Below are 26,024 nucleotides of genomic sequence, written 5' to 3'. Positions count from 1 at the left end.
GTTAGTCCTTTTTATTTTTATTTTTAGCTCTTTAATGTGCATGGCATGGGGGCCAACGGCACGCTGGTGGAGTGCAGGCGCGGGGAGTCCGACGCTGTTGTCTTCCGCTTCCTCATATTTGACGCCCCGTCGCCCAGCAGCGTCACCGCGTATGTCAAGTTGATGCAGAGGTACAACGTGAGGCAAATTGTGCGGGCATGTGGCCAGACGTACAGTGCGGAGGCTTTTGAAAAGCAGGGAATGGTGGTGCACGGCTGGAGCTTTGACGACGGTGCCCCACCAACGCAGACCGTCATTGACAATTGGCTGAATTTGCTCGAACAGGAGAAGAACAAGTCACCCCCAGAGACGATTGCCGTGCACTGCGTTGCTGGACTTGGCCGAGCACCCATTTTGGTTGCGCTGGCACTTGTGGAGTACGGCGGAATGCCGCCACTCGACGCGGTGGGTTACGTGCGAGGACGGCGCAAAGGCGCCATCAATCAGGTGCAGCTCAACTGGCTTATGCGTTATAAACCGCGTCATCAGGAGAGTAATGAGGGGTCTTTGAGTTGCGCGGGGTGTGCGGTCATGTAGGCGTGAGAGAAATTTGATGGTGCACAATGACACGGCGGGAATACAGAAAAAAAAAAAAAAAATGGTTTTTTTTTCTCTCTTTTTTTTTTTTTTGTGTGTGTGTTGGCGTTTTTTATTTTTATTTTGAGCGAGAGCGGGTCACGGTCCAATCCTGTGGGGATGCCGTGAGGATCGCATGCTTGCGTACTGCTAATATCTTTTTGCACGCGCCAAATGAAGCTGCACACTCCAAGCAGATGTGCGTGTGTGAGTATTGCCAATGAAAGACGGTTTACGGGGTGCGGCGGTGGTGGTGGAAAGAAAAAAAGGACGCATGTGACAACACACGTGCCTTGTTTACACGTCTTTTTTCCTTTTTTTTTTTTGTGTGTGTGTGTGCGCTGCGTGCAGGTGGCAGCTACACACACTCACACACGTAAAAAAAAGGGAAAGTGGGGGGGGGGGGAGAGAAAAATTATGTCGTGCTCGAGCAGCGACGAGGATGATACTTTCACCGGGCCGCACAGGCCTGACATGGCGAAGGTGCGGGCGAAGCTGCGCAATTTGCCCACGCTGGAGCGGCTGTTGGCGGAAAAGGACCCGCACGTCTACACCGACGAGCAAATGAATACGGCGACGACGTTCATTGAGGCCATCGCGCAGGCGCAGCCGTCGTCTGTGCAGCAGATTGAACAGCAGCTGCGGAAGCTTATGAAAAAGCACCGAGTAGTGGCGAAGAAGTCACTTTTGCTCGCGGCGTATCGGAAGTGGCTGCAGGCGGAGACGGAGCGGCGTGGCAACGACGTGCTGGAGCGGTATTTTGTCTCCAAAGCGCCCCGAAGTCAGTCGGGGGTCCTCGTCGTTACTGTCTTTACATCACCGTATCCGGAAGGGCAGAAGTTTAGCTGCAAGTGGAACTGTTACTACTGCCCGAATGAGCCGGGGCAGCCACGCAGTTATTTGCTTAACGAGCCTGGCGTGCGCCGCGCCAACCGGTTGGCGTTTGATGCCTACACGCAGTTTCAAGACCGCGTGAAGTCACTTGTAGCGATTGGACATCCTGCCGACAAGGTTGAGTTGCTCGTACTCGGTGGTACGTGGGAGAGTTATCCGCTCTCATACCGTGAGTCTTTCATCCGTGACCTCTTTTACGCCGCCAACACGCTCCATGACTACAGCGAGGTCAATGATGGCACCGACAGCAATGCAGCGGCGCCACAGCCAAGCCACTCACGGCCTCCAATGGATTTGCTTCAGGAACAGATGCTGAACGAAACTGCCTTATGCAAAATTATAGGAGTCACGCTGGAAACACGGCCGGATACGATAAACGAGGAAATGCTGCAGCAGCTACGGCGATTTGGCTGCACGCGGGTGCAGCTTGGTGTGCAGCACACCGATGACGCGGTGTTGTTGGCAGTCAATCGACAGTCTACAAGGGAGGAGGCTGTTCGCGCCATTAAGCTTTTAAAAGATAGCTGCTTTAAGGTCGACATTCATCTCATGCCGGACTTACCAGGGTCTACTCCGGAGGGAGATAAGGCGATGTTTGACGATGTTTTGTATTCAGCGGATCTGCAGGCGGATCAGTGGAAAATTTATCCCTGTCAAACCACACCCTTCACGGTGATTGAGCAGTGGTTCAAGGAGGGGAAGTACCAACCATATGGCCTGGATAACTTAATTGAAGTTATTCTGCACGCCAAACGTAGAGTACAGCCATGGGTGCGACTGAACCGCGTTATACGCGACATTCCCCATGAATACATTCTTGGAGGTGTGGAGGTATCAAATCTGCGTCAACTTCTCGCGACAAAACTTCAACGGGAAGGCTGCCGTTGTCAGTGCATTCGCTGCCGCGAGGTTAAAGCCGATGCGGCGGCCGCGGAAAAACTTGAGGAGGCAACGCTGGTGGAGCGTCGCTACGTTGCAAGTGAGGGAGAAGAAGTGTTCGTGTCGTATGAAAGCGTGGATGGATTAACACTTTTTGGCTTCTTGCGTCTTCGTGTTCACATTCAGAACTGGATAACCCCCTTTGACGAGCTGCGGTCATGTGCGTTGATCCGCGAGTTGCATGTTTATGGGCGATTAGTGCCAACACACAAGGAGGCTGACACGGCGAAGGCGCAACACCGTGGCGTGGGGTCGTTGCTGCTGGAGCGGGCGGAGAGCATCGCACGTGCCGCGGGGTACAAGAGGATTGCCGTCATCAGCGGTGTCGGGGTGCGCAATTACTACCGCCGCAAAGGGTACTTTATGGTGACACGCCCAAGCTGCGGGTTCTTCCTTGTGAAGGAGCTGCAAATAATAAATAACATGGAGGAGAACGGAAAGATGACAGTAGCGTCAAATGGACGTGATGAAAGACCGCGAGGTGCTGGCGAAAGAGCAACGGAGGTGGAGCAGAATACCACCACACCGCATGGAGACGAACACATGAGCAGCAGCCGTGGCTGGTGGCGGTACATTTCCGCTTTCTGGGGACGCTGGAAGCGGCCACGGGGTGAGGAATGATATTTATTACGGTCTGTTTTTGCATGCATGGTGACCCACGAAAGGAATGGTGCCATCTCATACATATATGCACGCAACGTGCATATATGTATACTTTTTTTTTACCTTTTCTTTCTTTTATTTTCATTTCCTGCTTGCTTGGGATGTTTGTACCGGCAACACTTCCACCGCAATAGAAGAAGTATAGGAAAGCCTCACGTGTAGGAAACAAGGTAAAAGGCTGGTGAACTGACGAACGTGACTTTTACAGACTTTTTTTTTTGTTGTTGTTCTTCTTATCTATAGCTTAAGTTTTTATTTTTGTTGTTAGAAAACGTTTTGGCTGCACTGAAGGTGGTGTTGTGCCAATCCGGTTATCGTTCATTTACCCCTTCCCGCAGCTCTGCTGTCTTTCGACGACGGCGCGTATATCCTTTTTTCCCTTCCTTCCCTTTTGGTGTGGAAGAAATACGACTTTTCAGCGGCAATGGATGTCAACTGCACATTGATTGAGTGCAAGGATAGAAGGGACACCTCGAGAACGTTGTTTAATCTGCTGATTTTGGATGCCCCGTCACCCAGCAGCCTCCACACGTACATCAAGGCACTTCAAAGGCGTCACGTGCGTCATCTCGTGCGGGTTTGCGGTCCGACGTACGACGCCTCACAGCTGGAGAAGGACGGGATTGAAGTACACAGCTGGCCTTTTGACGACGGGGCTGCACCGCCAAAGTCGGTGCTAGAGAGTTGGTTCCAACTCCTCGACAAGGAGAAGGAGAGGCTGCTTTCTGGTGCCTCCACGCAGCCCGCGTCTATTGCCATTCATTGCGTGGCTGGTCTTGGCCGTGCGCCCATACTTGTGGCTGTGGCGCTTGTGGAGTACGGCGGCATGGAGCCTCTTGACGCCATTACACTCGTCCGCGAGAAGCGACGGGGTGCCATCAACCAAACGCAGATGCAGTGGCTTGCAAAGTACAAGGGACGCAGTGCGGCGGGTGGTGGGTCGAGTGGTGGATGCACCGTCATGTGACACGTATGCGATGACAGTTTTTTGTGGGTGCCATCGACTGAACTCTTTATATAAATATATATATATATATTTTTTTTGTCTATTCTTCTTCTTCTTCTCCTGCGGCTCACTCTCCCTGAGTGAGTAAGAAGGGAGTAAAAGCAACAGCCGCAAGGGGCAGTGCAAGATGTGGGGGAGGAGAAAAAGAGGAAAAAAAAGCAAAAGGGGGAAATGATGGGATGTGTCGATGTAAAAAAAAAAAAAAAAAAAAGAGTCCAGAAATATATTTTGAATCGGTAAAACGGAACGGCGGGGGAAAAGGGAATAAATAAAAATAAAAATAAAAAAGCAAAGAATAATTGTTTTTTCTTCTATTTTTTTTTTTTTTTTTTTTTTTTTATTAGGACATTTGGGTCTTTGCCCTCAGCGTTGGAGTTGACATGCCTCCGCTTCCCAAAGTGGGCGGACGCGGCTCTCAAATGACTGCATGGAGGGGGATGATTATTTTTTCTTTCTTTCTTTATATTTATAAATACAAGTGTGTGTGTGTGTCTCCGGCGAGTCCCGCGTCCTGCGGCGCCGCGGTGAAATTCGAAAAGAAGGAAAAAAAAAAAAAAAAAAAAGAGGAAATTTAAGTGTGAATTGGCGAGCGGGAAATGGACGAACGAAAAGAAAAAAAAGAAGAGAAATCAAACATTTTTTTTTTTTTTTTTGTGTGTGTGCGCGCATTCCCACATGCCAACTTCTTCTTCCGCCGCAGACACTCACAACCAGAGAGAAACGAAAGGGGGAGAAAAAAAAAAAAAAACAGCGGGCGAAATAAAACAAACAAACAAACAAGAAAAAAAGAAAAAAAAAAGGATTGCGTAAAGCAACAGTGACACGTTGAGTAAAGATTGCCCAAAGAAAAATGGAATGGAAGATATTTTTAGCGGCGAATTTGAAATGAAAAAAAAGAAAAATAAAAAGCGAAGGTAAAAATGATTTTTTATTTTTTATTTTTGGATTGAAACATGAAATAAATTTGTGCCGTTTTTTTTTTTTTTTTTTTTTTTTGTTGTTGTTGTGGAAAAGGGGCCGAAACGCACCGTTTTTTTTTTTTTTTGTGTGATTTCCCTTCGGTGTTGTTTTTTTGTTTTGATTGCGCTTTGCCCTGCCCCGCTTTTCTTTCCTTTCTAAATATATTTATTATTTTTCTTCTTTTTCTTCTTCTCCCTGCCATTGCAGGTAAATCGCAGCAATGGCGCATCACCGCAATGGGGCTGCACCGCACGCGTTCTTCTCCATCACAAACCAGCGAACAGGGGAGGTGCTGCTGGAGTTGACGTCCTTTTCCCTCCCTTTGCCCGCCACAACGGCCGCGTCTGTGGAGGAGAGTCAAAATTGTTGTCGTCGCTTCAACGACGCATTTGCGTTTGTTACGGAGGCGCAGGCGAGAAGTTACGATCTTTTTGGCCGCAGTATGGCGAAGGAGTGCAGCACGAGGCCTGCCGCAGCCGTCGACGCCCCTCGCGCTCGGAAGGAGAAGGACGTTGACATGATGATGGCGTACGAAGCTCCGAGCAGCAGTGTCATGGACTCCGCGGAGTGGGAGGATGACGACGCGTGGCCGGACGACGGCGATCATGACGAGGGGGACGGCCGCGGTTTGTTGGGCCCACCCACGAAGAAAACTCGAAGATAACGTGGCGCCCGGTATGTGGGGGACGCACGAAGGAGTACCGGAAATAGAAAGGTGAATGGCATCACATTTCGTTGAAAATTATGCGAGAACAAAAAATGTTTTAAAAATGTAATTTTATTTTATTATTATTATTTTTTTTTGGACGATGCCGCTGTTGTTTTATGCGTGCATTTATTATTTATTTATTTATTCATTTTTATTTTTATTATTTTTCTTGGCAGCTCACCATAAAAGGGAGCGGAGTGGGCACTGACACACACACACAGATATATCTATATATATATATATATCTACATGCCCACAAATATGGTGAGGAAGCGCAGCCGGGCGTGGCAGAATTCACCCAATGAGAAGCGCAAAAGGGGAACTTGCATCAAAAGTGGACTGGGAGAACTGGGCGATTTGGACGCTGTTGCGCCTACAGGCACCTCTGGAAGGATCCGTGCCGACGTTTCAAACACGAAGGCGGTGGGTGCTGCGTCGGCGGAAGGGGAGTTTGCCTTTTCTACTGCACCCTTTTTCTCCCTTTCCCGCTCAGCGCCGAGTGTGTTTGGACACGGGTGGGATGAGTGGAAGCGTGTGAAACGAATGCTATTTGATCCTCAGGACGGGACAGGCCTGACAGAAGCTAGGCGCGAGGCATTGAACCGCATCCAACTTGTGTGGAAGGCACGTGAGCGTAAAAACCGGCAGCTTCCGGCGTATGCGGAGGCCACAGCACTTCTGATGGAGGCTTTTTCACTTGACGAAGGAGATCAGCTTTCGTCTTTGGGTGCCGTTTCTTTTTATGGTGCGGCGATATCACGTGCGGTGCATCTCATGACAGGCAGTTTTGCTCGTGGGTCGGCGGACACTTACAGGAAGCGGGCTCGACTGATTGGGTTTCCCGAGGAGGCGGTGGAGGTGCGGCAACGTGTGGCGCACGGTGCCCTGCCACTTCTGTCTGAGCTTCGCTGGGTGTGTGGGCTTGTGCTGCAGTTTTTGTTTCACCACTACTGGGTGGAGCAGGAGCGTCATGTGCACCTCATGGAGGAAGAAACAGAGGGTGAGGAGGACAACGCGACGTCTGGACATGGGGTTCAACAGAGTGCTCCAAGTACCACAGTCGAGGAGATGCGGCAACTACTTGAGGATCTTAGCGACGTTGGTGAAGATGTCACCGATTACTCTAATGACCGTGTTGAATTCCTGCAGGATGGCTGGCAATTGTGCTGAGAATAATGGAGAGAGAATCCAGATGTGAGTGTGTGTGAGTGTGTGTGTGTGTGTGAGTGTGTGTGTGTGTGTGTGTGTGTGTGTGTGTGTGTGTGTGTGCGAAGAAGAAAACTCTAACATTGCTGTTAAGGAACAAACTGCTGCGTTTAGTTTTTTATTTTTTTGTATTTGCCTGTGCGTGCAAGGCTGGTTGTGCGGGGGAGTGAGCATGGAAAGAAGAAACTTTTTGACTGTAGGGGTGATTGACCCCTTTCTCATTTTTTTGAGATTCGTCTCTTTTTCTTTTCTCTCTTTCTTTTTTGTTTGTGTGGATGTATGTATGCGTGTTCTTTTCTCCTTTGATGTGAAGAACAACAACAACAACAACAAAAGGGTACTTGTGAAGGAGTCATCGTCATTGCCAGCATCAGGGACGGTGGAGGGTCGTGGCTGTAAGCATAACCCCTCAGATTATCATTTTATAATGGAACTTGTTGCCGAGCTTCCGGGCCGTCTCTTGACAGGCCTGGCGTTAGATGCAAACGACGACGTATTTGCCGTATGCGCGTGCAGCGGAGAGCTGCTTCGTCTCAACAAGACGAACGGCACGATGATTCCCATCATGGCGACGGAGACTTCGCCACATGCTCTCGCCATCGATCCCCGCAACGGTGATGTATACCTCACCGACCGCAGTGAGAACGCCATCCTGAAGCTGGAGGCGGTACCAAATTCCAAGGGGCATGTTGAGAAGGACGAGAAGTGTGACAATGATCGTGGTGAGGTGGATTACACTGTTGTGCGCTACCTGAACAGCTTTGAAAATAGACAGTTTGTGGGACCGACAGCTCTCGCCGTCGCACCGGACGGTGAGTTGTTTTTTACCGACGCCGGGGCAGAGGGCGACTCGTCGTTTGCCGACCCGGTGGGCGCCGTTTTCCGCACTCTGCAGGGGCACAGCCAAGTTGTTCCACTCTGTCGTCGTGGTCTCATACGCCCGACGGGAATTGCCGTGACAAGCGACAAAAGCGTGTATGTCTGCGAGCAGGGCACTAACCGCGTGCTTCGGTTTGTGCTTCGAGGGACGTACTACATTGGAAGTGTCTTTGCGCAGCTGCAAGGGGGAATGGGCCCCAGCGCCATCGCCGTTAGAAAAAGTGACGGCTCCATTTTTGTGACCCAGTACGACATGAAGGGATCTTCATCGTCATCCTCACCCAATGAAGGCGCTGGCGGCATCATTACGGTCATTGGGAGGGATGGCGAGGTGAGCGGCATTGTGCGCACAACGTGCCCATCTCTTTGCGCCATCGCCCTGGACTCACAAGAGGAGACGATCTACGCGGTGGAAGCGGACGAGGCTTCGGGGGGCTCAAGACTGCTCCGCTTTCGACTCTCCCCGGCAGCGCAGCAGGCGACGGAGTGAGTTGGGGCGGCAGCTGCGGATCGTGGGGGGCGTGTGTGGCCCGTGAGTTTTTCTTCCCTTTGGGTGTGATGTAGAGAACAACCAGAAACACGTAACGAGGACGGCAGTGGCAGTGGTGGGGAACGTGTGGTTTGTGCATTCGGACTGCGTTGTTGCTGCCGTGTGAATAATTGCGGGGAGGGCCGACGTTGCCTCAGTTGTCTTTTTTTCTTTTTTCTTTTTCTTTTTCTTTTTCTATACAGTGAGATTAGTTCTGTCGATGGTGAAGCACAATGTCTTAGGCAACAGGCCACACCACCGAACCAACAGCCGTCATCGCACCGCCCACAACGACCGCCCGCCACGTCACGGGCAGCCCCACGCAAAGACGAGGGGACACGCTGGCGCTCGCTCAAAGGCTCCAATCATCGTGGATGATGGCACGATTCCCGCCGCTTTCATTTCGCCCTTTCAGGCATCTCAGCCGCAGGCCGGGCAGCACTCCGCCACGGTTGTCAGGACATCCGTCTCGGGCCCGTCGCAGCAGCAGACGCTGTTTTACTCCAGCGTGCAGCGCCGTGGGGGTGTCTTCACGAAGTCGGAGTATGAGACGAAGGCGCAGCTGGCACGAACGGGTGTCCTTCCCAACTCGATTGCGTACCGCAAACGAGCCCGGATCGCGATGGAGGAAAAGACAGGGAAGCCCCAGACACTGCAGGGGCGTTTTGCCGACATGCAATCGGAAAAGGTGCAGGAGGATGTGCGCCAGGCGAAGGCGCTTGTGGTGAAAAATACAAATGCGAATCGCTTTGCTGTGGAAGAGAGCGAGAGTGACGAGTTTTAGGAACTTTATTTTGCTTAAAACCTCTGAGAAGTTCATGGAAATTGCTTTCATGTGCAATGTGTGGGTGTTGTTTATTTTATGCAATGCTATGATTTTATTATTTCTCTCCCTCTTTCTCTCGTTGCCCCGAAGTGAATACGCACATACATACATACATATATACATATATACCCACACCAGGCATTTGAAAGGAACAAGGGGGTTTATATTTACGGAGGTGAAGGGGGGGAAGTTTTTCTTTGGCACCGTTTTGGGCGTGCCCGACACGTGTGTATTTTTTTATTTTTATTTTTATCTTCTCCCACGGGCATAATTAAGAAGCAGAAGAAGGAGAAGGAGGAGGAGGAGGAGAAATAGGCGCGAAGAGCCACAGCGGGCCCCTCCACGACTTTTTTCTTTTCATTTTATGTGTGTTTTATCCCGACCAGGTCGAATCCCATAGTAATTTCAATAGCTTTTTTTTTTTTTTTGCATTTTGTTTTCCCCCTTTTTAGAAAGGGGAAACAAAAAACAAAAATAAATAAATAAAAAGAGAAAGAGAGAGAGAGAGAGAGAGAGAGAGAGGTATACACGCACAGGTCTATACAAACAAGGGGTACTCTTCCGCTCCTTTCTTTTTCACATACATACACGTCCAACAAGGCACGTTGGACGTGGTGGTGGCGTACATTTATCCGTTTGGGCTTTTTTTGTTTTCATTTTTTTTTTGGTTTCCTTTGAGAAAGAAGGAGAGAGAGAGAGAGAGAGAGAGTGCGTGTTTACGTTACTGGCTGTTACGTCTCGGTCATCAGCGCACACGAGCTGGGAAAAGAAAAGACAAAGAGAGAAGGGTGGAGAGGTGACGTAAGGTGGAAGCAAAGAACACAAGCCGCAAATGGGGTCCGATACGAAGGATTTTATTAAGTTACTCTTCTCCGTCGTTTTTCTGTTTTTGTGTTGTCTCTTTACGATGCTGTACACGCACAAAATATTGGGGTTTGCCGTCCAGTTGTTTCTGCGGTACTGCATTTTGTCGTCAACAGCGCGTGTACGTCTCGGAAGCATAGTTATCGCCCCACTGAGTTGCCGCATATTTGTCCAGGACTTCTTCTACCAGGATGAGAACCTGTCGCTTCGCCTCATGGACGGGTACGTCTCTTTTTGCTTCTGGGACTCGTGGTTGGAGGACCCGTCATGGACGGTCGTGAAGGAATTCATGTTCGATGATTTGAAGGGCGCGCGCTGCAGAGTGAAGGTGAAGAAGGAGTGGGTGCAGGGCGTGATTGTGGATGTACTGCGGGAGGAACGGGCGGTGCGGGTGCGACTCGAGGGAAATGGCAGTGAGATGGCAGAGGATGCACCGTTCGTTGAATTGGATGTTGGCAATCGCGCTGCTGTGGCACCGTTTATGGAGGTTGATGGTGTGAATGGAGACACGCTTCTCTCCACAGACTACGTTGCTCCCCACGGCAATCATGACGAGAGCAACGACAGGGATTTTTCTCCGTGGACGCAAATGGGGCAGGAAGACCCACAATTCGCCGTCCATCAAAATGTAGATTCCATCTTTTCATCTCTAGGGGATCGTGATGTTCAATGCGAACGAGGGGAATCAAACCAAGATACTGGCGAAGTTCATGATAATGATGGCGTTTCCACAAGTTTATTCAATATAGACATTGTGCAGATACCACAGAGCCGTGGCAAAGTCCGTGTGCACTTGAACGGCTTGGGCCTCTGCTTGTATAATGCCACATGGAGCTATAAGGAGTTGACATCAACGCAGGCCCCTTCTGCGCATGCTAGCGAGGAACTGCGTGCAACTTCCGCGCAAGGTTGGACCCTGAGGAGTATCCTTGGTCGCCTGATGCAAGAAGGGGATAGGAATCAATCAAACGAGGACGAAGGTATGAGGATATGGACACGTGGTGACTCGGATGGGAGTCAAACATACAGTGATGAGTCGTTGAAGAGCGCATTGGAGGAACAGCAGCGTTTGAAGAACAAAAAGAGCATTGTACAGCGTTTGTTTGACTTTATTGGTGCCGTGGAGGTTGAGATGTACGCAAGTTACGTCGATATTGGCGGGGCCGGTGCTGCACACCCGTACTTTTTGCACTTTGGCTTTAAGCGTGGGGAGTGCCACAGTTACTTGACGATGGATGGCATGCCCAGCATTGACCTCTACCGCTTTGTTACAGAAATGACGCTGGAAGAGGTGCATGCGCGCTGGTGCCATATGAAAAAGGAGAAGGAAGACAGGAATGCTCTTTTCCAACACGGAAAGGCAAACAACTTAGGTAAATCGCTTACCATGATGGGTAAAGGCACATCCTTAAATGAAACGCAAGGCCCTGTTATTGATGAGGCGTCATCCATTATTCGTAACTACGGCATGCTCCTTAACGGCAGGGAGAACTCTACCATACACATCGTTTTCTATCGCGATGTGACAAATGTTTACGCGGGCGAAGAGGTGAGCCGCGAGGTGGAACTACCGCACATGGGGTTGGAGGTGCTCCTTGACGTCCCTGAGATTTGCTACGGCCCGTGGTCCCACTACTCGCTTATGGAGTTAAAGAACTTCTTTTTGCCGTTCACATATAAGCCGCTTGAGTCATTGAACTTTGAGCTCGGCAAATCACGTCCTCTCGCTGGTTTGGAGCTGCTTGTGGAATTTCTTCGTGACACGTGTGTGACGTTGCCGTTTAAGCGAAAAGCACCTTGCCCTTCGCCGCCCTTTGGCATTCGTGACTCGGGACGCAAGGGGGTTATACTAATGACATTGGGCCGCGAGTCGCACTACATACAAAAGCCGCAGTTTCTTTTAAGTAGGGAGAAGAAGCAGCGGTCTGAGAGCTTTTTTTCAGGGAAAAATGTGTCAATGGCTACAAACGGCATTCAAGAAGAGAGCACGTTGCTTGCGCGGATGAGTACGATTGAACTCTTCATTGACAGGGAAGACGATCGCGTGTACACGGGGCGGAAACTATGGAACGTGCTGCCTTCCTTTGGCGAGCTGGAGGTGTGGTGGTACATGGACCACGTCGAATTCTTCATGGACCTCATTACGGATTGGCAGTTTGTGGCTGAGATGTACCACGGCGTGCCGCTGACGACGGAGATTTACAACACGTACAGCCGGTTCGTGACGGAGTTCAGCCCAAATGTGAAGCGGTTTGAGTTATTTTTTACAGCTCCCGCTATCTTGCATTTGAACTGCAATCCACGGAACGTCATCTTCAGCGAGGACCTGAATGACGAGTCCCTCAACAGTTTTATGAACTTTCACATCAACGGCACGGGCCATTTCTTTATTACGCTGCCAAATGACACGTACTTTTTGAGTGCGTCAACGGAGGTGCAGCGTCCCTTTGAGATGATCTTGCGGGATTTTGATGCGAGCTTGAGCCTCCCGCCGACACATCCGCTGTACAGACTCGTGGGTACCGCAGAGCCGTTTGCACGGGCCGATGAGGTCTCTCTGAGGGGGTTGCAGAATGTGTACATACCGAACCAGACGGTGCCACAGGATAAGACACCAGTGGATCCTGCAACAGGCCGAACGAAGCTTCTCAATCATCTTCACATGGACATTCAACTAACCGGCCTGCGTGGGTTTCTGATGTCTCCGCATATTTCCTCTTTTCTTGAGCTGATCGATAACCTCCTTGGTGATTCGCAGTGTGTAATTCGACCCGAAGAGCTTTTTTGGCCACCGTCCAGGATACATCCCAAACTGGATTTACCGAAAAACGTGCGACAGAGTTTCAATGACTACTTGCAGAAGGACGAACCACGTTGTGCCATTCAGGAACTCAGCATGACTCTCAATATCTTAGACATGGACGTCACGCTAAGAAGTGGCGGGGAGAACTCACCCAAGTTGAATCTTTGCGGTGCCAAATTCAACTTTTCCCTCATCAAACAGTGCGCCTCAACTGACATGACCATCACAGCTACTCCGATCACTGGACGTTTTTTTGAACAGGATGGGGACAGTCTTGTGGAAGGGACATTCCTTTGCCTGGGAGAAATTAAGATTAGCTCGATCCAGCACTTTGGACCAATGCCCATGCGGACACCTTTTCACAGGGCGATGAATATAATAATTGACGGCATCACATTTGAGGTGACTGTGGAGCAGATGGCAATGCTGACGCAGCTACTGAACACGCTAATGCGACAGTTCCCTCTGCGTGATGCGAGACTTCTGCGGGAGATTGAAACTGCGAAGACACGGGCGGCGTACTCCACAGACCACATCATGCCGCAGTCGGCGCACCCGCGGCGTAAAACCATCAGAATACTTCCCACGGACGATGACATTTTGCCGTTTTCTTGTGTCCGGGGTGATAGGTGCACGAGAAGGAAGGGATCTGCTACGCTCAATAAGATCACGGATGCGCGGTTGGCACTGGAACGATTTCTTGCCCGCGACGGTCCCATTTTAAAGGTGCCCTTCTCAGAGTCGATTCCTGAATTGATGGCCGTGGATTTCAACAAATACCTTGAGGCTTTTGAAGCGGCAGCGGACGAGGCGAAGGACCACGCTGTTGTCACGATCCTTGCGTCGCTTGAGTGTGTCGCGGGGTGTGTGCGTGTTGGCCCCGATGGCTACTTGGAACTGCAGCTTCCGCGCGGGGTGCAACTTGCCTCCTCGACCCTCAACGACCTGAACTCTAACAGTCGTGTGAGTGCTGCTGTGCGGGACATCGCATTGCGTGGGTTCTGTCGACTCAGCGTGCATGAGGAATCGAAACTCAGTGAGGACTTTGTGGAGGTGTTTCACGTGGAGACGTCGCTGCGCATGCGTAACTGCACGGCGTATCCCTTCGACCAAGGACTTGAGCACCATTTGGAGAAGCAGCGGCGGTTTTTGGACGAGAACGACATGGATCGTCTTTTTAACTTTTGGTTTTCTTTTTCAAAAGACACCCAACTGGAGACGAGTACTACCAAGAAGCCGGAAACGGGTGTAAGTGGCACACAACCGGTGCATGCAAACGGCGCCGGGGAGGAAGATGCAGATGAGGAGGAAGAGGAGCGCTTGCGAGGGAGCGCACGTCGAGCGACGATTTCCTTTTTGGATGGTCTTGTATCCTTTCGAGAGAAATTTAAAAGCCCGTCGGCGGCAAATACTCTGTCTGCGTGCTCTACGCGTTCTGCGGAGGTGAATTTGCAAAGGGATTCTCCAAATGACAACAATAACAACACTTCTCAAAGGTATGCGACGTGTCTCTCTGCAACAAGCGAGAAGGACTTGGAAGGCGACGAGGTTGAAGAGATGGAGTGCACGGGGAGTGATCGCACCTCGATTCTCGCAAACGACGCCTTTGCCGCTGCGAATGCCAGTGGTGATGCGGCTCCGACGTCTTCTTTGATGAGGGATGTCGAATTGGCAAATGATTTTATGTTGCGTCCCTTGGAATCTTTCACATCGTTTCTGCGGCCGTTTTTTCTGCACTCGCGGGCCGACGACGAGGTGACGTCGCTGAACTACAATGCGGCGGCACGACAAGCAAAGGGCGGCATCCGCGATTTTACGTGCTTTCACGCGCCTCTTCCATCGACGACGTTTTTTGCGTCCATGAGTCCCCATCGAGCACCAAAATTCTGCATGGCGCAGGCGATGTTGAGCCTTGCCCTCGGCGATGACAACGACGAGGAGTCCGACGTGTGGGCGCTACGACAAACCGACAACCGCAAGCGCTCACGGGAGGGGGCCACGTCAAAGCATCTGCACGTTGAGGCGGTGGCACCGATCACAGTGCTTGTGACGAGGCCGTTCTTGGAGAAACTGTCTTTTGAGGCCGAGGCGCGGTTCTTCACGCAGGTGCACTACTACCAATCCCTCATGGCCGCACCAATTTCGAGGCCTTCGTTCTCGCAGGGAAACTTAAGGGCGTGGGGGAACAACGACTTGGACGATGACGGGAGTCAAACAGGGGCACAAATACAACAGCAGCGTGTGATTCCTCGAAAGGAGCTTAGCAGGAATCGCGTGCACCAAAAGCGATGGCTGTCAGAAGTAAAGATTACAAGCGTCATTCTTCCTTGCATTGAGGTGAAGGCATTAACGGATCTTCCGGTTCCTCGAGAATACGCAGCACCTGGCGACAAGGCCAATGGAGTGTATGCAACGACGCTGGGTGTGCGGTCTTTTCAGTTTGTCATGCAGCAAACTCTGCCACCAGCGCATGCTGCAATGCCGGTCGAGAAGCGCGCTTTTTCTGCTTCCGTCACGCTTTCCTCACTTGCTGTCATCACACAGATTGAGTATGAGCCCGCGGCGCGTAATGGAAATTTGCAAATCAAAGTTCCCGGCATTGCATACGATGAAGAGAAGGACACACTGGCTGTGGCATACCTCACGTCTCTGTGCGGGCGTGGAAAGCGTGACAACCATCAAGGTATAGGGAGTGGGACATGCCGTCTCTCTGTGGATACGGTTGCCCTGCATCTCACACGCGATTTCTTCTTTTTTGCTCATTCAGTCCATTCGATGCTGCAGCAGCTTCAGAACATGCGACAGGCCCAGCAAAGAGAAAATGTCCCCCTTACCCCCGTACCTGTTCCCATCCTGCTTCCCCACAAACGTACAGAAAGCTTCCGTGACATTGTATTTCCCAAACAATCTTCGTCCATGGATGTTCCATTTGCCTCACTGGAGCACTTTGGCATTGAGGCGAGTATCACCGTTCAGGGCGTTGGAAATATAAACTTATTCCGCGTTGAACTTATTGACGTGTACCGCGAAGGACGTTACATACACGTTAACACGGAGTTGTCTAACGTCATTGAGGTGAAGCGTCCCTCGGCGAAATTCATTGCGAGGGTTCCGTTGAAGTGGAAAGGTGATGGTGCCTTGTCGAACATGGGCATGATAAGCTCCATACTTCCGACTGCATCAAGAATGATGGGTGCATCTTTGCCAAGTTCTGAATTGCGGTCTGAACCTACCTTAGAGCGGGGACGACGCGATGTGGAGGTGCAGCTCCTCGGGGAAATTGAAGAATTGTTGGTCAAGTGTTATCCGTCAGCGCTGCGCATTTTCGCTGCGGCAAAGAAGAGGACGACAGTGGTGTCGATTGTGGCGGAGAGCGACATAGAGTCGCCTAATAGACATTTCACACGGTTGAGGGGACGGTTACCCTCTCTTGATATGAAAGCGCCTGGTGGCAGTTTGGGTGTTGTGGTTAAAGGTAGTTTCACTTTGCGCCAGCTTGACGCTTATTTCTTACATTCGGAGTTAAACTATATGCAGTTCAAGGTGGTCAACCTCACTGGGTGTGGCGAGTCCCGAGCGGAGCGTATCAGCTCGCGAGAGTGTGTTCAGACTCACGTTTTTACGGAGGCGATTTCTGAGTGGATACGAAAGCGGCTGCACGTTTTGGCGCAGAGGGCGCGTTCACGTGCTCCTAAGAGCCGCTGCGCGGCCCCACCATCCGTGACGCCAGAGTTACATCTGAGGAAAACGGCTTCCTTCTTTGCCGAATCTATATTGTTGCAGTATGTTGCCGATGCAATAGTGCCGCCGGGCACCTCGAGGGCCGCTATGCGAGCTCCCGTGGAGTCGATGCAGGAGCATAAGGAGTCACGCGTCTTTGTTGCGACCGCAAAGGAACTGGCAGTGGGCATGCATAATGCGGACCAAAATCATATTCCCACCAACGATGGTGACTCAAAGGAAGCTTCTGACAAGAAGCCCGGGGCTACGCCTGAGGGAGTGCAGATGAACTTGCAGATTGACGTTGGAAAGGTCTATTTCCTTTTGCCATATCGTCCTCTAGCCACTGAGACCGTGCAGGCCCAAGTGCATGAATGGTTACAAGGGTGGATAGAGGCAAAGAAGCTTCTCAAGCCCATGCGCCACTTCAACCGCGAGAAAGCTAGTGATAGCTGTCTTTCTTTGACGTTGCCCAACCAGAAGAAGATCCATGCGTCGTGTTGTGCAGTCCAGTTGCATGAAGTGTGGGTCAAGGTGGATTTGCCGCATGGCATACACGCGGCGCTGAGGATTCCGCTCGCATCTGCATTTTTTAACTTCTCCTCTGATAAGAGGTTGAATTTTAAGGCCCACCTACATCCATTTACATTGACATCTGAAAGTCCTTCGGCGGGGAGGCATGCGGTGGAGTTTCCAAGCGTGTATGCCATTTATGCCAAGGACGAGCTGGTGCGGACCGGCATGTGCTTATTGGAGTCGGTTGAGATAACTGTGTCTTCGACCATTATTAGTCATTTGATTTTGATTTTGGACAGGATTGCAGACGTATACACGGCCGTCTCGAAGCCGTTTTATGTTGGTAGGGAGGAGGAAGGCGAGAAGGAACGTGTTCAGCAGCCAGTGACGAACGCTTCATTCGCACCATCGTCAGGATGGGAAGGTCGCTTTGTGTTTCTTCTGGGCGGTCTCCGTGTGTCGTACCTCACCTCCATGACGAACCTGCGCTTCTCTGTGCGGAAGCTCAATGCTCTGATGAAAATGTCATTTTTGGGAAGGTACCGAATGTCAAAATTGATGGTGAACGTCGTCAATGCGCAGATTGCTCTTGTGGATCGTGACGATTACGATCAACTGCAGTCCACGCTACGACAAGCAACGTTTGCGACTCAGAGCGAGGTATCCGCACCCAGCACAATGGCGGCGGCGACGCCTAATCGCGCTGCTTCGTTGACCTCGGAGGAATCGGCGCGGCTGGTGCGCCCACTTGGCGGTTTCATTTGGGGCCTTTTTGAAACGTCCTTTACACTCTCCAGCGGGCGAAGCGACAAAAATGACGTACGGGCAGCTATTGAGAACATCTTCGCGGCATCGCGGGGGATTCCTGTTGGTTTGCATGAACTTGGAAAGCTTGGCATCACTGCCACACGATGGAATCTGTCGATCAGATCGCCGCTTATTATTGCCCGTGTCGGGCTGGCTCCGCTTCTGCGGCGGTCCTTTGAGGAGACAAGAGACCTTGCAGAGAAGTTGCGGTTTGAGTCGCAGCGAGAGGGTCGTTTATTACGTCGTCAGCTTTTCAAACATGCGGCGTACCGCCGGTTGACACGCGTACGGAAGCAGGTGGACGCGCAGGTGGAACTAACACAACGGGAAAATATAAAGCGTCTACAGGAACTGACGGCGCAGGTGTTGCCGCAGGGCACCTCCGCATTTCATAAACGTCCCTCCTACGCATCACCGTCAAGGATAGCAACTGAAGCAGATGAAAAGGAAGATTTCTTTAACGCAAGGTCCGATAACAAGTTCTTTGCCACAGTGTCGAACTTCCTTGTAGTTGTGCCATTTGGTGATGCGGCATACCGCAACATCATTGAAGGAGATCATGATGTGTTTATTTCTGGGCGTGGCGCATTGGCACTGAATCGCAGGCGCTTTATTCCCACCATGGCGCTGAAGCTGAAGGTTGAAAAGTCGACCTTCGCGTGCCGTCTACTCAAGTCACAGAGGTGGGCTCCTGCGATTCAGCCGAGAGGGTCAAATGAGGGTTTTGGTGGCTTCATTGATGCGGCAGAGCTGGACGCCACATCCAAATTGACGTTTACGGCGCGCTACGTGATGGACGATGCGCAAATTTATTTCAGTGATGGTTCACCTCTGGAAAGTGACATTTCGGCAAAAGATCTGCTTAGCTGCACACACGTTCTTGGTGGACTTGGAACTCTCACCAGCCTGAGCCGTGAGGAATGCCGCAACTCCTTTTCAAAGGTATTTATTAATTCTATTGACGTTCCGCTCCATGTAAATAAGAGTGGAAGCACAGTAAAAGTTGGTGCTGTTATGGATATGAGCGCACCCCAGATTTCGATCTCAACACGCTTTGTGAGCATCCTTAGCCAGTTCACAAAAGAAATGCCGTCCGCATCGCTCTCTGACATTTTTAAACCTCGTCAAGTGTCGAAAGCAAGACATGATGGGGCCGCCACATTGCCATATTCCGCACCACGACGGCTTTCTGAGGATGTAACGGCAGAAGGGGGAACTTCTCGAAAGGAACGGCATGCAGATCCATTTACCCCTCACAATGTGCCAAACGCGGCCAATAAAAGCCCCAATTCGTACCACTTTGACGTGACGATGCGGGTTGAGCGTGGTGAGGTGAAGGTTTACTCCATTCAGAGAGATGCCGCTGTTGGCTCCCCCAGTGTCCCGCAGGCCTCTGACGCCGCAACAAGTAAGATGGGCCGTTCGCACCGACGGCGAGTGAGGCTCAACCCCGAGGCGTTGGAGAAGAACACCGCGAGTTCCGGCGCTGCCGATGCTGCCACTGTGGTGTACCCCATGGCGGAGCTGCTTGCATTTCCAACACCTGATATCACCACGATGGTGCTGGCAAATGTTTGTGACTCCACGAGTGGTGATCATGAATTAATTGTCCGCATCGAGCTGCGGGCAAGTGCGGTTGAAATTTTGCCCTCTATCATGTCGCTTGCAGAGGAAATTGAAGAGTGGGCGACGGTGCATGACCGCGGCAACAGTGAGCGCGTGACGAAATTACTCGGCCTCGTAAAGGGATGGGAGAGGGATATTACCAGCAACGACCTTGCTCTACACTCTTCTATAGCCGATGTGGCGTTGCCGGTGCCCAGTGCCTTCGCCGAGGCGGTGGCGCAGTCCAGAGCAACGTCAAGCGGGGTAATCGCACTGCGGCGACAGAAACAGAATCGCGGTGACAACCCGAATTCTTTGCAACTTGGATTTCAGCACTCATCTGGCGCGGGATTCTCAGGTCATGATAGCAGAGGAAAGAATACCTTTACGAGCATTCACATCCGCATCACGGGACTACGCTTTGTGCTGATGACGGAGCCCGCCTCGACAGTAACCCTTTCACTTTTTCTGGACGAGCGGGGTGGCAGTCTGGACTTCTTTGTGCAGCGGTTTTTGGGACAGCCACTGGGGCCTTTTCAAGAAATGGATATATTTACACCGCCGCCGCTTTTATTCACAATTTGCGCTCGAAAGATGCAGCTGGAATGCCAAGCGAAGCTGGAAGTGAAGTCATTTGAGATGTTTTTGCCAGAGGCAGTGACGTGTGTCGCGTTGCGACGCCGCAAGCACGTGTGGGAACTTACAAACGTGTACATTCATACACCGCCTGATGTCTCGGGAGGTGTTGATTTGGAGGTTAGGGTGCGAGCGCCGCATTTGTCGCAGCTTTTCATTGTACAGGAGCTTTGGCACAAGGCGCTGCTTGAGTCGCTGCAGAGCATTCGTCAGATGTTTACTCGCAGTGCAAGCATCATAAAAGAAAATGTGCAGAAGAGTGTCGTTATTCGCCGTGGTCTAGAAGCGATGCGTAAGGGCCAGGTGGAGGAGGTACTGGTCGTTGTCGTCACGGCATCGCACATTAAGTTGCGACTTGATCTCAGCTCTGGTAACGCGCAACAGGCAACCTTGGGTGGCGTTAGTCTCATTCTTCTGAGGACTCGATCTCCCGCGCGTGTGTGTTACAAGACGTGCTTTGATTTGGCGGTACGGTCTTTTATACTGCGTTCTGAGGGTGTTCTTTCCGGTGTGGCCAACCTTGAGAGCGTGCTTATTAAAGCATTCTTTATTGAAAATGCAGATAACACGAAAAATTTGATGTGTTCACCGACAGGACGCACTTTCCGAGAGTTGTTGTGCGTGCAGAAACTACACGCGATGTTTAAGGAGCGGCAGTTGAAGGATGTGTTTGAGTGCCAGGCAACAGAGATTTCCCTTGGTTGCATGGACGGAGTGGGTGAGGAGGAACGCAGGACAGTGGAGGCGGAGTTATCGCTGTATAGAAGCAGTGTTTTTGTGACACCAAGTACAGTGCCGGCGGTTCTCAGCACCATTAGCAACGTGGGTGAGGTTGTGTCGACGCAAAGGGAGGTGTCAGTATTGCGATTGCGGGATGGTGGCATAAAAACGTCTCACACCTCGTTCAAAAAGAAGGTGAAGGAAGTTTTATTTGACATTGAGCGGTTATTAGAGCGAAGGAAATGTTTGGTTAGCGATGAACGACCCCTGCCCCTGTTAGGCTTGGACATCCCATGCGGCGTGGAGAACAGTAACACCAGCAACAGCAGCCTCAGCTTCAGCCTTAGCATCAGCAGCAAGGAGAATGGCAGCACTGACAAACCAAGCGTTGCCAGTGACGAGGCAGAGAAAAGTCTTATTATCCCCTTTATGGGAAACCCGCTCACACGCATTCCGTGTGGCAAACTCACCATGAAGCTGGAGCAGACAACTTTGCTGCTTGGTACCGCCTCGACTGGGGCAACCAATTCTGGGAGCCTCATTGCGAGCTTCCCTAAGGCGAGGCTGTCTTTTGCGGAGTGCCCCGGTGACGGAAACACGACGGTAAAGAAGGTGCTTGAGATCAATACGGAGAACGTGGAGCTCTTTCGTCCTGGTGCCGTCAAAGTAGTCATTCTCGGGTTTCGTGGCACCAACAATTTTGAGTTCTACTCCCGGCAGGGGATTGGGGATGCTGAAGTTGGCTTCATGTTAACGCTGCTCCAGTCCAACCCGTGGACGGGAAACCCGCGCTTTCAGGACTTTCAGGAGTTGATTCAACTCGTGTGCTCCTTCACCGCGAAGGATAACGCGGAGGTGTTCCATCGGTTTGGCAGGATTGACCAGGAGTGCCCTGGGGAGTCATCGGACACAAAGTCATCCTGTAATGCCAAATCCAGTGGAGATGCCACTTCTGCAGCGGCCGGTGCCGTTTCTGCTCCCACCGCGGAGGAGACGGTTCAGCAGAACGCCGAGAAAAGGTCCACGGACGATCGATACCTGAAGGCTCTTCGACATGTAAACTTTTCTCCACAACTACGCTTTGGTGGTGATGTGGCTGTGAATGTGGATGTGATTCTTAATTGGCTTGGCGTATCGGAGAAGATGTTGCCACAAATTTTACACATGCAGGCATGCGATCGACTGGAGGGTCTTTTAAATCGTCTTTCAAAAAGAACGAAAATTATAAATAAATAAATAAATAAAAGACAAACAAGATATACACAGAAAAAAAGGGTGGGGATTCATTTACTGGGCGATTATACCCCCGCTTTTTTTTTTTTTCTTTTTCTTTTTTTTTTTTTTTTTTTCTGCTTCTTCTTTGGACGGTTCATTTTAACCCCTTAAAAAGGGATTTGGAAAAAAGGAAAATTTTTTTTTTTTTTTTTGCTGGTTTTTTTTGCTTTGCTAGTAGCCGCAATGATGTTTATTGTTGTTTTTGCAGGAATGGACGGCGATGAAATTGGGTTATGGGAGGAATGGAGGAGGGATTGGCAGGAGGCATGGCGACGTTTTATTTTCCTCCTGAAGTCTTTTTTTTCTTTCTTCTTTTTTCCTCTTCTTATGGGTGTTTGCTTGTTTGTTGTGGGTCCGTTGGCGGGTGTACGTTGTGCATGCGTGTTGTTTCTTTTTTTGAGGGGCGCTCGCTGCCGGAGGAGAATTTTTTTTTTTTTGTTGTTTTTTCTTTTTTTTAGTCCGTGATGAGGCAGACGCGTTTTTTTGCCGGCCGGCCACCGCCGGTGATTGGGCAGACACGCAAAGCCCGTTTTGCCGGTGTCGACGACAACCCGACGATTACGTTCAAGCCGTGGGAAACGAGCGAGCCGCTGATGGCCGACTACGGGTGGCAGCGGGGGCAACTGCCGAAGTTCCGCGCGCGCAGCCCGTTTCATCGGCAGCAAATTGCCCGCCGCATGGTGACGGAGATGATACGGAAGGATTACTGCATTGTGGGCGGGGCACGCGCTCCCGTGCTGCGTATTTTGGCGGACCACGTGGTTGACCTCGCCAAGGCCGGGGACACCGACTCCCGGCAGCATCTCGCGTATTTCCTGCACGATCCGCTGATGGTCGACAAGGCGTTCGACGAGTACCCGCGACGGTTCAAAGACATGTACGGGAAGTATGCCATGATGACTCGGCTGAAAAGTCGTCGTCGCACGGATGGCGTAGCGATGTACTTTGTGGAGTACAAAAACCGTGACATGAGTGACAACCACAAGGGCGAGGACTACACGACGGGACCTGAGCGCTTTTTTCTCCCCCCTCGTATCGTTGAGACGGAGAAGGGCATCCAACGGCCGCCGCACATGCAGATGGCGTTTGACCGATGGGCGAGTAAATTTAAAACAGAGGAGTTTCATCATTGGTGGCGTCTTCGCCATGCGAAAATGCGCTTCTGGGGCGTGCGCAATGTTCCGCATCCAAGTGACGTGGACCCGTTGTGGACGGAGAAGGAGGAGGAAGAGTGGCACAATGAGATGCTTGCCAACACGGGCGACTTTGAGGATTTGGATCTTGAAGATGATAACTTTAGTGCAACCGGTGAGGGTGGGGAGCCGTCGGCTGATGATGGGGCTGCTCCTGAACCGCGGCAATGGGCATAATGATGATGATGATGATAATGATGGTTATTATTATTATGATGGAACCATTCAGACAGCCATTTTTGTTATAAATATATATTTCTATATACATAATGGTCGCTTTTTCTGTGATGGTGTTTCTTCCTCATCTTCACTGACCTTCCTGCATCTTTTGCTGGATTTTTTTTTTGTTGCATTTTTTTTTTTTTAATTCTTTTGCTCTTTGCATATCTGTATACGTAGCTGTGTTAAGACACTGGAAGAGAAAACAACAAAAACAAAAACAAAAAACAACAACAACAACAGACAACCACCGCTCCCCTTTCCCAATTGCGTACATGGAACAAAATTATCAGGCTGTTGTATCGTAGTTGCCGAGTTTCTATTCTTTCCATCAGTGTACATAGCAGTATTCTAGTGCGTGAGTAACTGCTGGGTAGGAGGACCATCATTATTTAACAAGTAGTGCGATGCCAATACGGAAGAAGCAGGAGGTGTGTGGCAAGCCCACTCAGTACAACCTCCAGACATGTGAGTACGACTGGAAGTATCTCCCTGACACACACTTCAACATTGAAGCAAAGTCACCACGAAGGAGACAGCCTTCCGTGCAGTCAAACGTTCCGTTGGAAAGGAGCTTGGGCACATCTTGGAGCCCAGTGATCCCGAGATCCCCTCAAAAACTTGAGCTCCCGGCTGTCATACCCCTTTCGCCGGCCCCATTGATGGGGACGCCACATGGCATGAAGGTGGAGCCGCAGGCGCCCCCTCTTCCATGGTCGCATGACGAACTACGTCGGCTTGTCTATGCAAACCAGTCGGAAGCGCAGCGGTCGTACTTGCTGAACTGATGTTTAAAACGGCACGTGGAAGTGGAGTACGCCTTGGCTTGACGGGCGCATTCCAAGAGCACAAGATACGAGACGAGGGAGGAAAAGGAGGGGTAGTGGGGGTGGGGGGTGGAATGTGAAGTTTCAAACAAGCGAAGAAATGACGAGGAGATGTGTGTGTGTGAATTTGCTTCAAAAGGGAGGTGCCCACCATTCATTTATTATTATTATTATTATTTCACTTTCCACGTTTTGTACACATGTGGCACAATGCATACCCTTTTCTTTTCTTTTCTTTTTTTCTTTATTATTTTTTCTTCCCTTTTGTTTTTTTTATCAGTACACTCGTGTCGTTTTTTTTTTCTTTTTTTCTGCTGCTGCGGACGGTGTGTGCGTGAGGCTTGTACTGTGCCTGTTGCTGGGTGTCACTGTGCGTGTACTTTTGCACTTGCTGTCATCACTGGCCGGCGTGCCTGCTCCGCGATTGATTTTGCACGCAGCGTTTTAAGCGGTTGGGGTGGGGAGCGGATGGACGTGGAGAAGTGGCGCCGAACACTTCAGGGGTTTGTGAGCAGCTCGGCTCTGCAGGTGCGGCCTGCTCCTCTGCAGAAACTCCTGCAGAGCGCCCGCCTGGAGGTCAATCACCCGCCGCTGCCGATGGAGGATTGGATGAAGTTGTACCAAAACATGGAGAGTCGTTTTAGTACCATGCAGGCGGGGCTTTCTCTGCAAACTCAACGACTGCACTCTGAGTGGAGCGGGTTGCAGGAGCCCGCCCCGGGGACGGCGGTGGACGATCATGCAGACAACGCGGCAACCGTCCTGGCCGCCTCTATTGAACGCCTGCGTGGCGTTCTACTGAATGCATGCTCTTCTCTGCCCGGCAATGCAATGGAATCGAACGCTGATGGCTCTGCCTGATTCCTTTCCCCTGTCATCTCCAGTGGGGTATCTTCTTTCCCAGTCGCTAGTTCAAGCAGGGGGGCGGTGCAGCACGTCCCGTATTATTTCTTTCCCTTGTCTGCTTGGCCGCGAATAAAATTTATCTTTTTTTTTTTCTTTTTTCTTTTGGGGGAGGTTTGGTTGCCATTAAACTTGTGCGGGGAGGGGAGAGTAGAAGCGAGAGCGGAAGGAAAACTATTTAATTATTTATTTATTTGTCACCTCCGCCCGTCAGAAATTCCGTCAAGATGCCGAAGAATATGGGAAAGGGCGGCAAGTCCTTCAAGGCAGGCAACGCGAAGGGGATTATGCAGAACCAGAAGCGTGACATTGTCTACGCCGACCCGCAGGAGGGTGAGGAATACGCGCAGGTGAAGAAGGCGTTAGGGAACCTGCGGCTTGAGCTGCAGCTGGCGGATGGCAGCAAGGCGATTGGCTCCATTCGTGGTGCCATGGTGCGGAAAGTGTGGATTGGGCAGGGCGATGTCGTTTTGGTCTCGAAGCGCTCATTCAACAAAAACGACATCGTCGACGTCATTCATCGTTACAACCCCGCGGAGGTGCGGGCACTCGTGAAGGACGAAGTGATTCCACGCGACTTCCGTTCCAGCGATGAGCGTGACGCCAAAAACGCGCATTCCGACTACGTTTTTGTGGCTGAAAACGACGACGACGGCGGCGCTGACGACGACGACCAGAACGTGCTGGACCCGCACAAAGTAGTCCTTGAC

The 26,024-nt window shown here is 51.0% G+C and overlaps 12 protein-coding genes across 12 annotated transcripts, besides 38 other annotated features; all 12 read left to right on the top strand.

The window, feature by feature from the left end:
- Positions 1 to 25: part of a sequence feature (A-rich) that runs on past the window's edge.
- Positions 1 to 5,862: part of a sequence feature (heterozygous, Esmeraldo-like haplotype) that runs on past the window's edge.
- Tc00.1047053506743.130 (protein tyrosine phosphatase-like protein, putative) lies at positions 46 to 576 on the top strand (the record flags this gene model as incomplete). Its single annotated transcript, XM_811252.1, has 1 exon — positions 46 to 576. One exon carries the CDS (start codon positions 46 to 48, stop codon positions 574 to 576), a length of 531 nt encoding a protein of 176 aa, XP_816345.1.
- Positions 642 to 669: a microsatellite.
- Tc00.1047053506743.120 (histone acethyltransferase-like protein, putative) lies at positions 1,033 to 3,069 on the top strand (the record flags this gene model as incomplete). The annotated part of the gene is made up of 1 exon (XM_811251.1): positions 1,033 to 3,069. One exon carries the CDS (start codon positions 1,033 to 1,035, stop codon positions 3,067 to 3,069), a length of 2,037 nt encoding a protein of 678 aa, XP_816344.1.
- Positions 3,536 to 4,078, top strand: Tc00.1047053506743.110 (protein tyrosine phosphatase, putative; the record flags this gene model as incomplete). Its single annotated transcript, XM_811250.1, has 1 exon — positions 3,536 to 4,078. One exon carries the CDS (start codon positions 3,536 to 3,538, stop codon positions 4,076 to 4,078), a length of 543 nt encoding a protein of 180 aa, XP_816343.1.
- Positions 4,124 to 4,155: a sequence feature (AT_rich).
- Positions 4,309 to 4,328: a microsatellite.
- Positions 4,384 to 4,404: a microsatellite.
- Positions 4,420 to 4,456: a microsatellite.
- Positions 4,652 to 4,680: a microsatellite.
- Positions 4,851 to 4,916: a sequence feature (T-rich).
- Positions 5,033 to 5,060: a sequence feature (AT_rich).
- Positions 5,090 to 5,113: a microsatellite.
- On the top strand, positions 5,298 to 5,741 carry Tc00.1047053506743.100 (hypothetical protein, conserved; the record flags this gene model as incomplete). The annotated part of the gene is made up of 1 exon (XM_811249.1): positions 5,298 to 5,741. One exon carries the CDS (start codon positions 5,298 to 5,300, stop codon positions 5,739 to 5,741), a length of 444 nt encoding a protein of 147 aa, XP_816342.1.
- Positions 5,832 to 5,881: a sequence feature (AT_rich).
- Positions 5,863 to 5,872: a sequence feature (haploid, non-Esmeraldo-like haplotype).
- Positions 5,873 to 9,172: a sequence feature (areas not merged during assembly with more than two copies in the genome that could not be assigned to a particular haplotype).
- Positions 5,911 to 5,937: a microsatellite.
- Positions 6,008 to 6,031: a microsatellite.
- Tc00.1047053506743.90 (hypothetical protein, conserved) lies at positions 6,036 to 6,956 on the top strand (the record flags this gene model as incomplete). The annotated part of the gene is made up of 1 exon (XM_811248.1): positions 6,036 to 6,956. One exon carries the CDS (start codon positions 6,036 to 6,038, stop codon positions 6,954 to 6,956), a length of 921 nt encoding a protein of 306 aa, XP_816341.1.
- Positions 6,980 to 7,055: a microsatellite.
- Positions 7,306 to 7,325: a microsatellite.
- Tc00.1047053506743.80 (hypothetical protein, conserved) lies at positions 7,420 to 8,361 on the top strand (the record flags this gene model as incomplete). The annotated part of the gene is made up of 1 exon (XM_811247.1): positions 7,420 to 8,361. The coding sequence occupies one exon, from the start codon at positions 7,420 to 7,422 to the stop codon at positions 8,359 to 8,361; it is 942 nt and encodes a 313-aa protein (XP_816340.1).
- On the top strand, positions 8,621 to 9,184 carry Tc00.1047053506743.69 (hypothetical protein, conserved; the record flags this gene model as incomplete). The annotated part of the gene is made up of 1 exon (XM_811262.1): positions 8,621 to 9,184. The coding sequence occupies one exon, from the start codon at positions 8,621 to 8,623 to the stop codon at positions 9,182 to 9,184; it is 564 nt and encodes a 187-aa protein (XP_816355.1).
- Positions 9,173 to 10,158: a sequence feature (haploid, Esmeraldo-like haplotype).
- Positions 9,320 to 9,355: a microsatellite.
- Positions 9,457 to 9,479: a sequence feature (AT_rich).
- Positions 9,500 to 9,537: a microsatellite.
- Positions 9,715 to 9,748: a microsatellite.
- Positions 9,903 to 9,935: a microsatellite.
- On the top strand, positions 10,059 to 22,133 carry Tc00.1047053506743.60 (hypothetical protein, conserved; the record flags this gene model as incomplete). The annotated part of the gene is made up of 1 exon (XM_811246.1): positions 10,059 to 22,133. The coding sequence occupies one exon, from the start codon at positions 10,059 to 10,061 to the stop codon at positions 22,131 to 22,133; it is 12,075 nt and encodes a 4,024-aa protein (XP_816339.1).
- Positions 10,159 to 11,026: a sequence feature (heterozygous, Esmeraldo-like haplotype).
- Positions 11,027 to 11,052: a sequence feature (haploid, Esmeraldo-like haplotype).
- Positions 11,053 to 20,598: a sequence feature (areas not merged during assembly with more than two copies in the genome that could not be assigned to a particular haplotype).
- Positions 20,599 to 26,024: a sequence feature (heterozygous, Esmeraldo-like haplotype).
- Positions 22,122 to 22,142: a microsatellite.
- Positions 22,208 to 22,246: a microsatellite.
- Positions 22,304 to 22,324: a sequence feature (AT_rich).
- Positions 22,597 to 22,628: a microsatellite.
- Positions 22,637 to 23,542, top strand: Tc00.1047053506743.30 (50S ribosomal protein L17, putative; the record flags this gene model as incomplete). Its single annotated transcript, XM_811245.1, has 1 exon — positions 22,637 to 23,542. The coding sequence occupies one exon, from the start codon at positions 22,637 to 22,639 to the stop codon at positions 23,540 to 23,542; it is 906 nt and encodes a 301-aa protein (XP_816338.1).
- Positions 23,539 to 23,583: a microsatellite.
- Positions 23,789 to 23,832: a microsatellite.
- On the top strand, positions 23,992 to 24,372 carry Tc00.1047053506743.20 (hypothetical protein, conserved; the record flags this gene model as incomplete). Its single annotated transcript, XM_811244.1, has 1 exon — positions 23,992 to 24,372. The coding sequence occupies one exon, from the start codon at positions 23,992 to 23,994 to the stop codon at positions 24,370 to 24,372; it is 381 nt and encodes a 126-aa protein (XP_816337.1).
- On the top strand, positions 24,523 to 25,272 carry Tc00.1047053506743.10 (uncharacterized protein; the record flags this gene model as incomplete). The annotated part of the gene is made up of 1 exon (XM_811243.1): positions 24,523 to 25,272. The coding sequence occupies one exon, from the start codon at positions 24,523 to 24,525 to the stop codon at positions 25,270 to 25,272; it is 750 nt and encodes a 249-aa protein (XP_816336.1).
- Positions 24,570 to 24,589: a microsatellite.
- Positions 24,632 to 24,686: a sequence feature (A-rich).
- Positions 25,490 to 25,510: a sequence feature (AT_rich).
- Positions 25,542 to 26,024, top strand: Tc00.1047053506743.4 (eukaryotic translation initiation factor 1A, putative; the record flags this gene model as incomplete). The annotated part of the gene is made up of 1 exon (XM_811263.1): positions 25,542 to 26,024. A coding segment is annotated over one exon (483 nt), but the record flags the coding sequence as incomplete, so codon positions are not given.
- Positions 25,957 to 25,988: a microsatellite.

This window comes from Trypanosoma cruzi, genomic scaffold (genome assembly GCF_000209065.1).
Source record: "Trypanosoma cruzi strain CL Brener 1047053517111 genomic scaffold, whole genome shotgun sequence".
NCBI classification, from domain to species: Eukaryota; Euglenozoa; class Kinetoplastea; order Trypanosomatida; family Trypanosomatidae; genus Trypanosoma; species Trypanosoma cruzi.
Note: the sequence above shows the minus strand (reverse complement) of the source record. Positions and strands in the feature narration are given on the sequence as shown.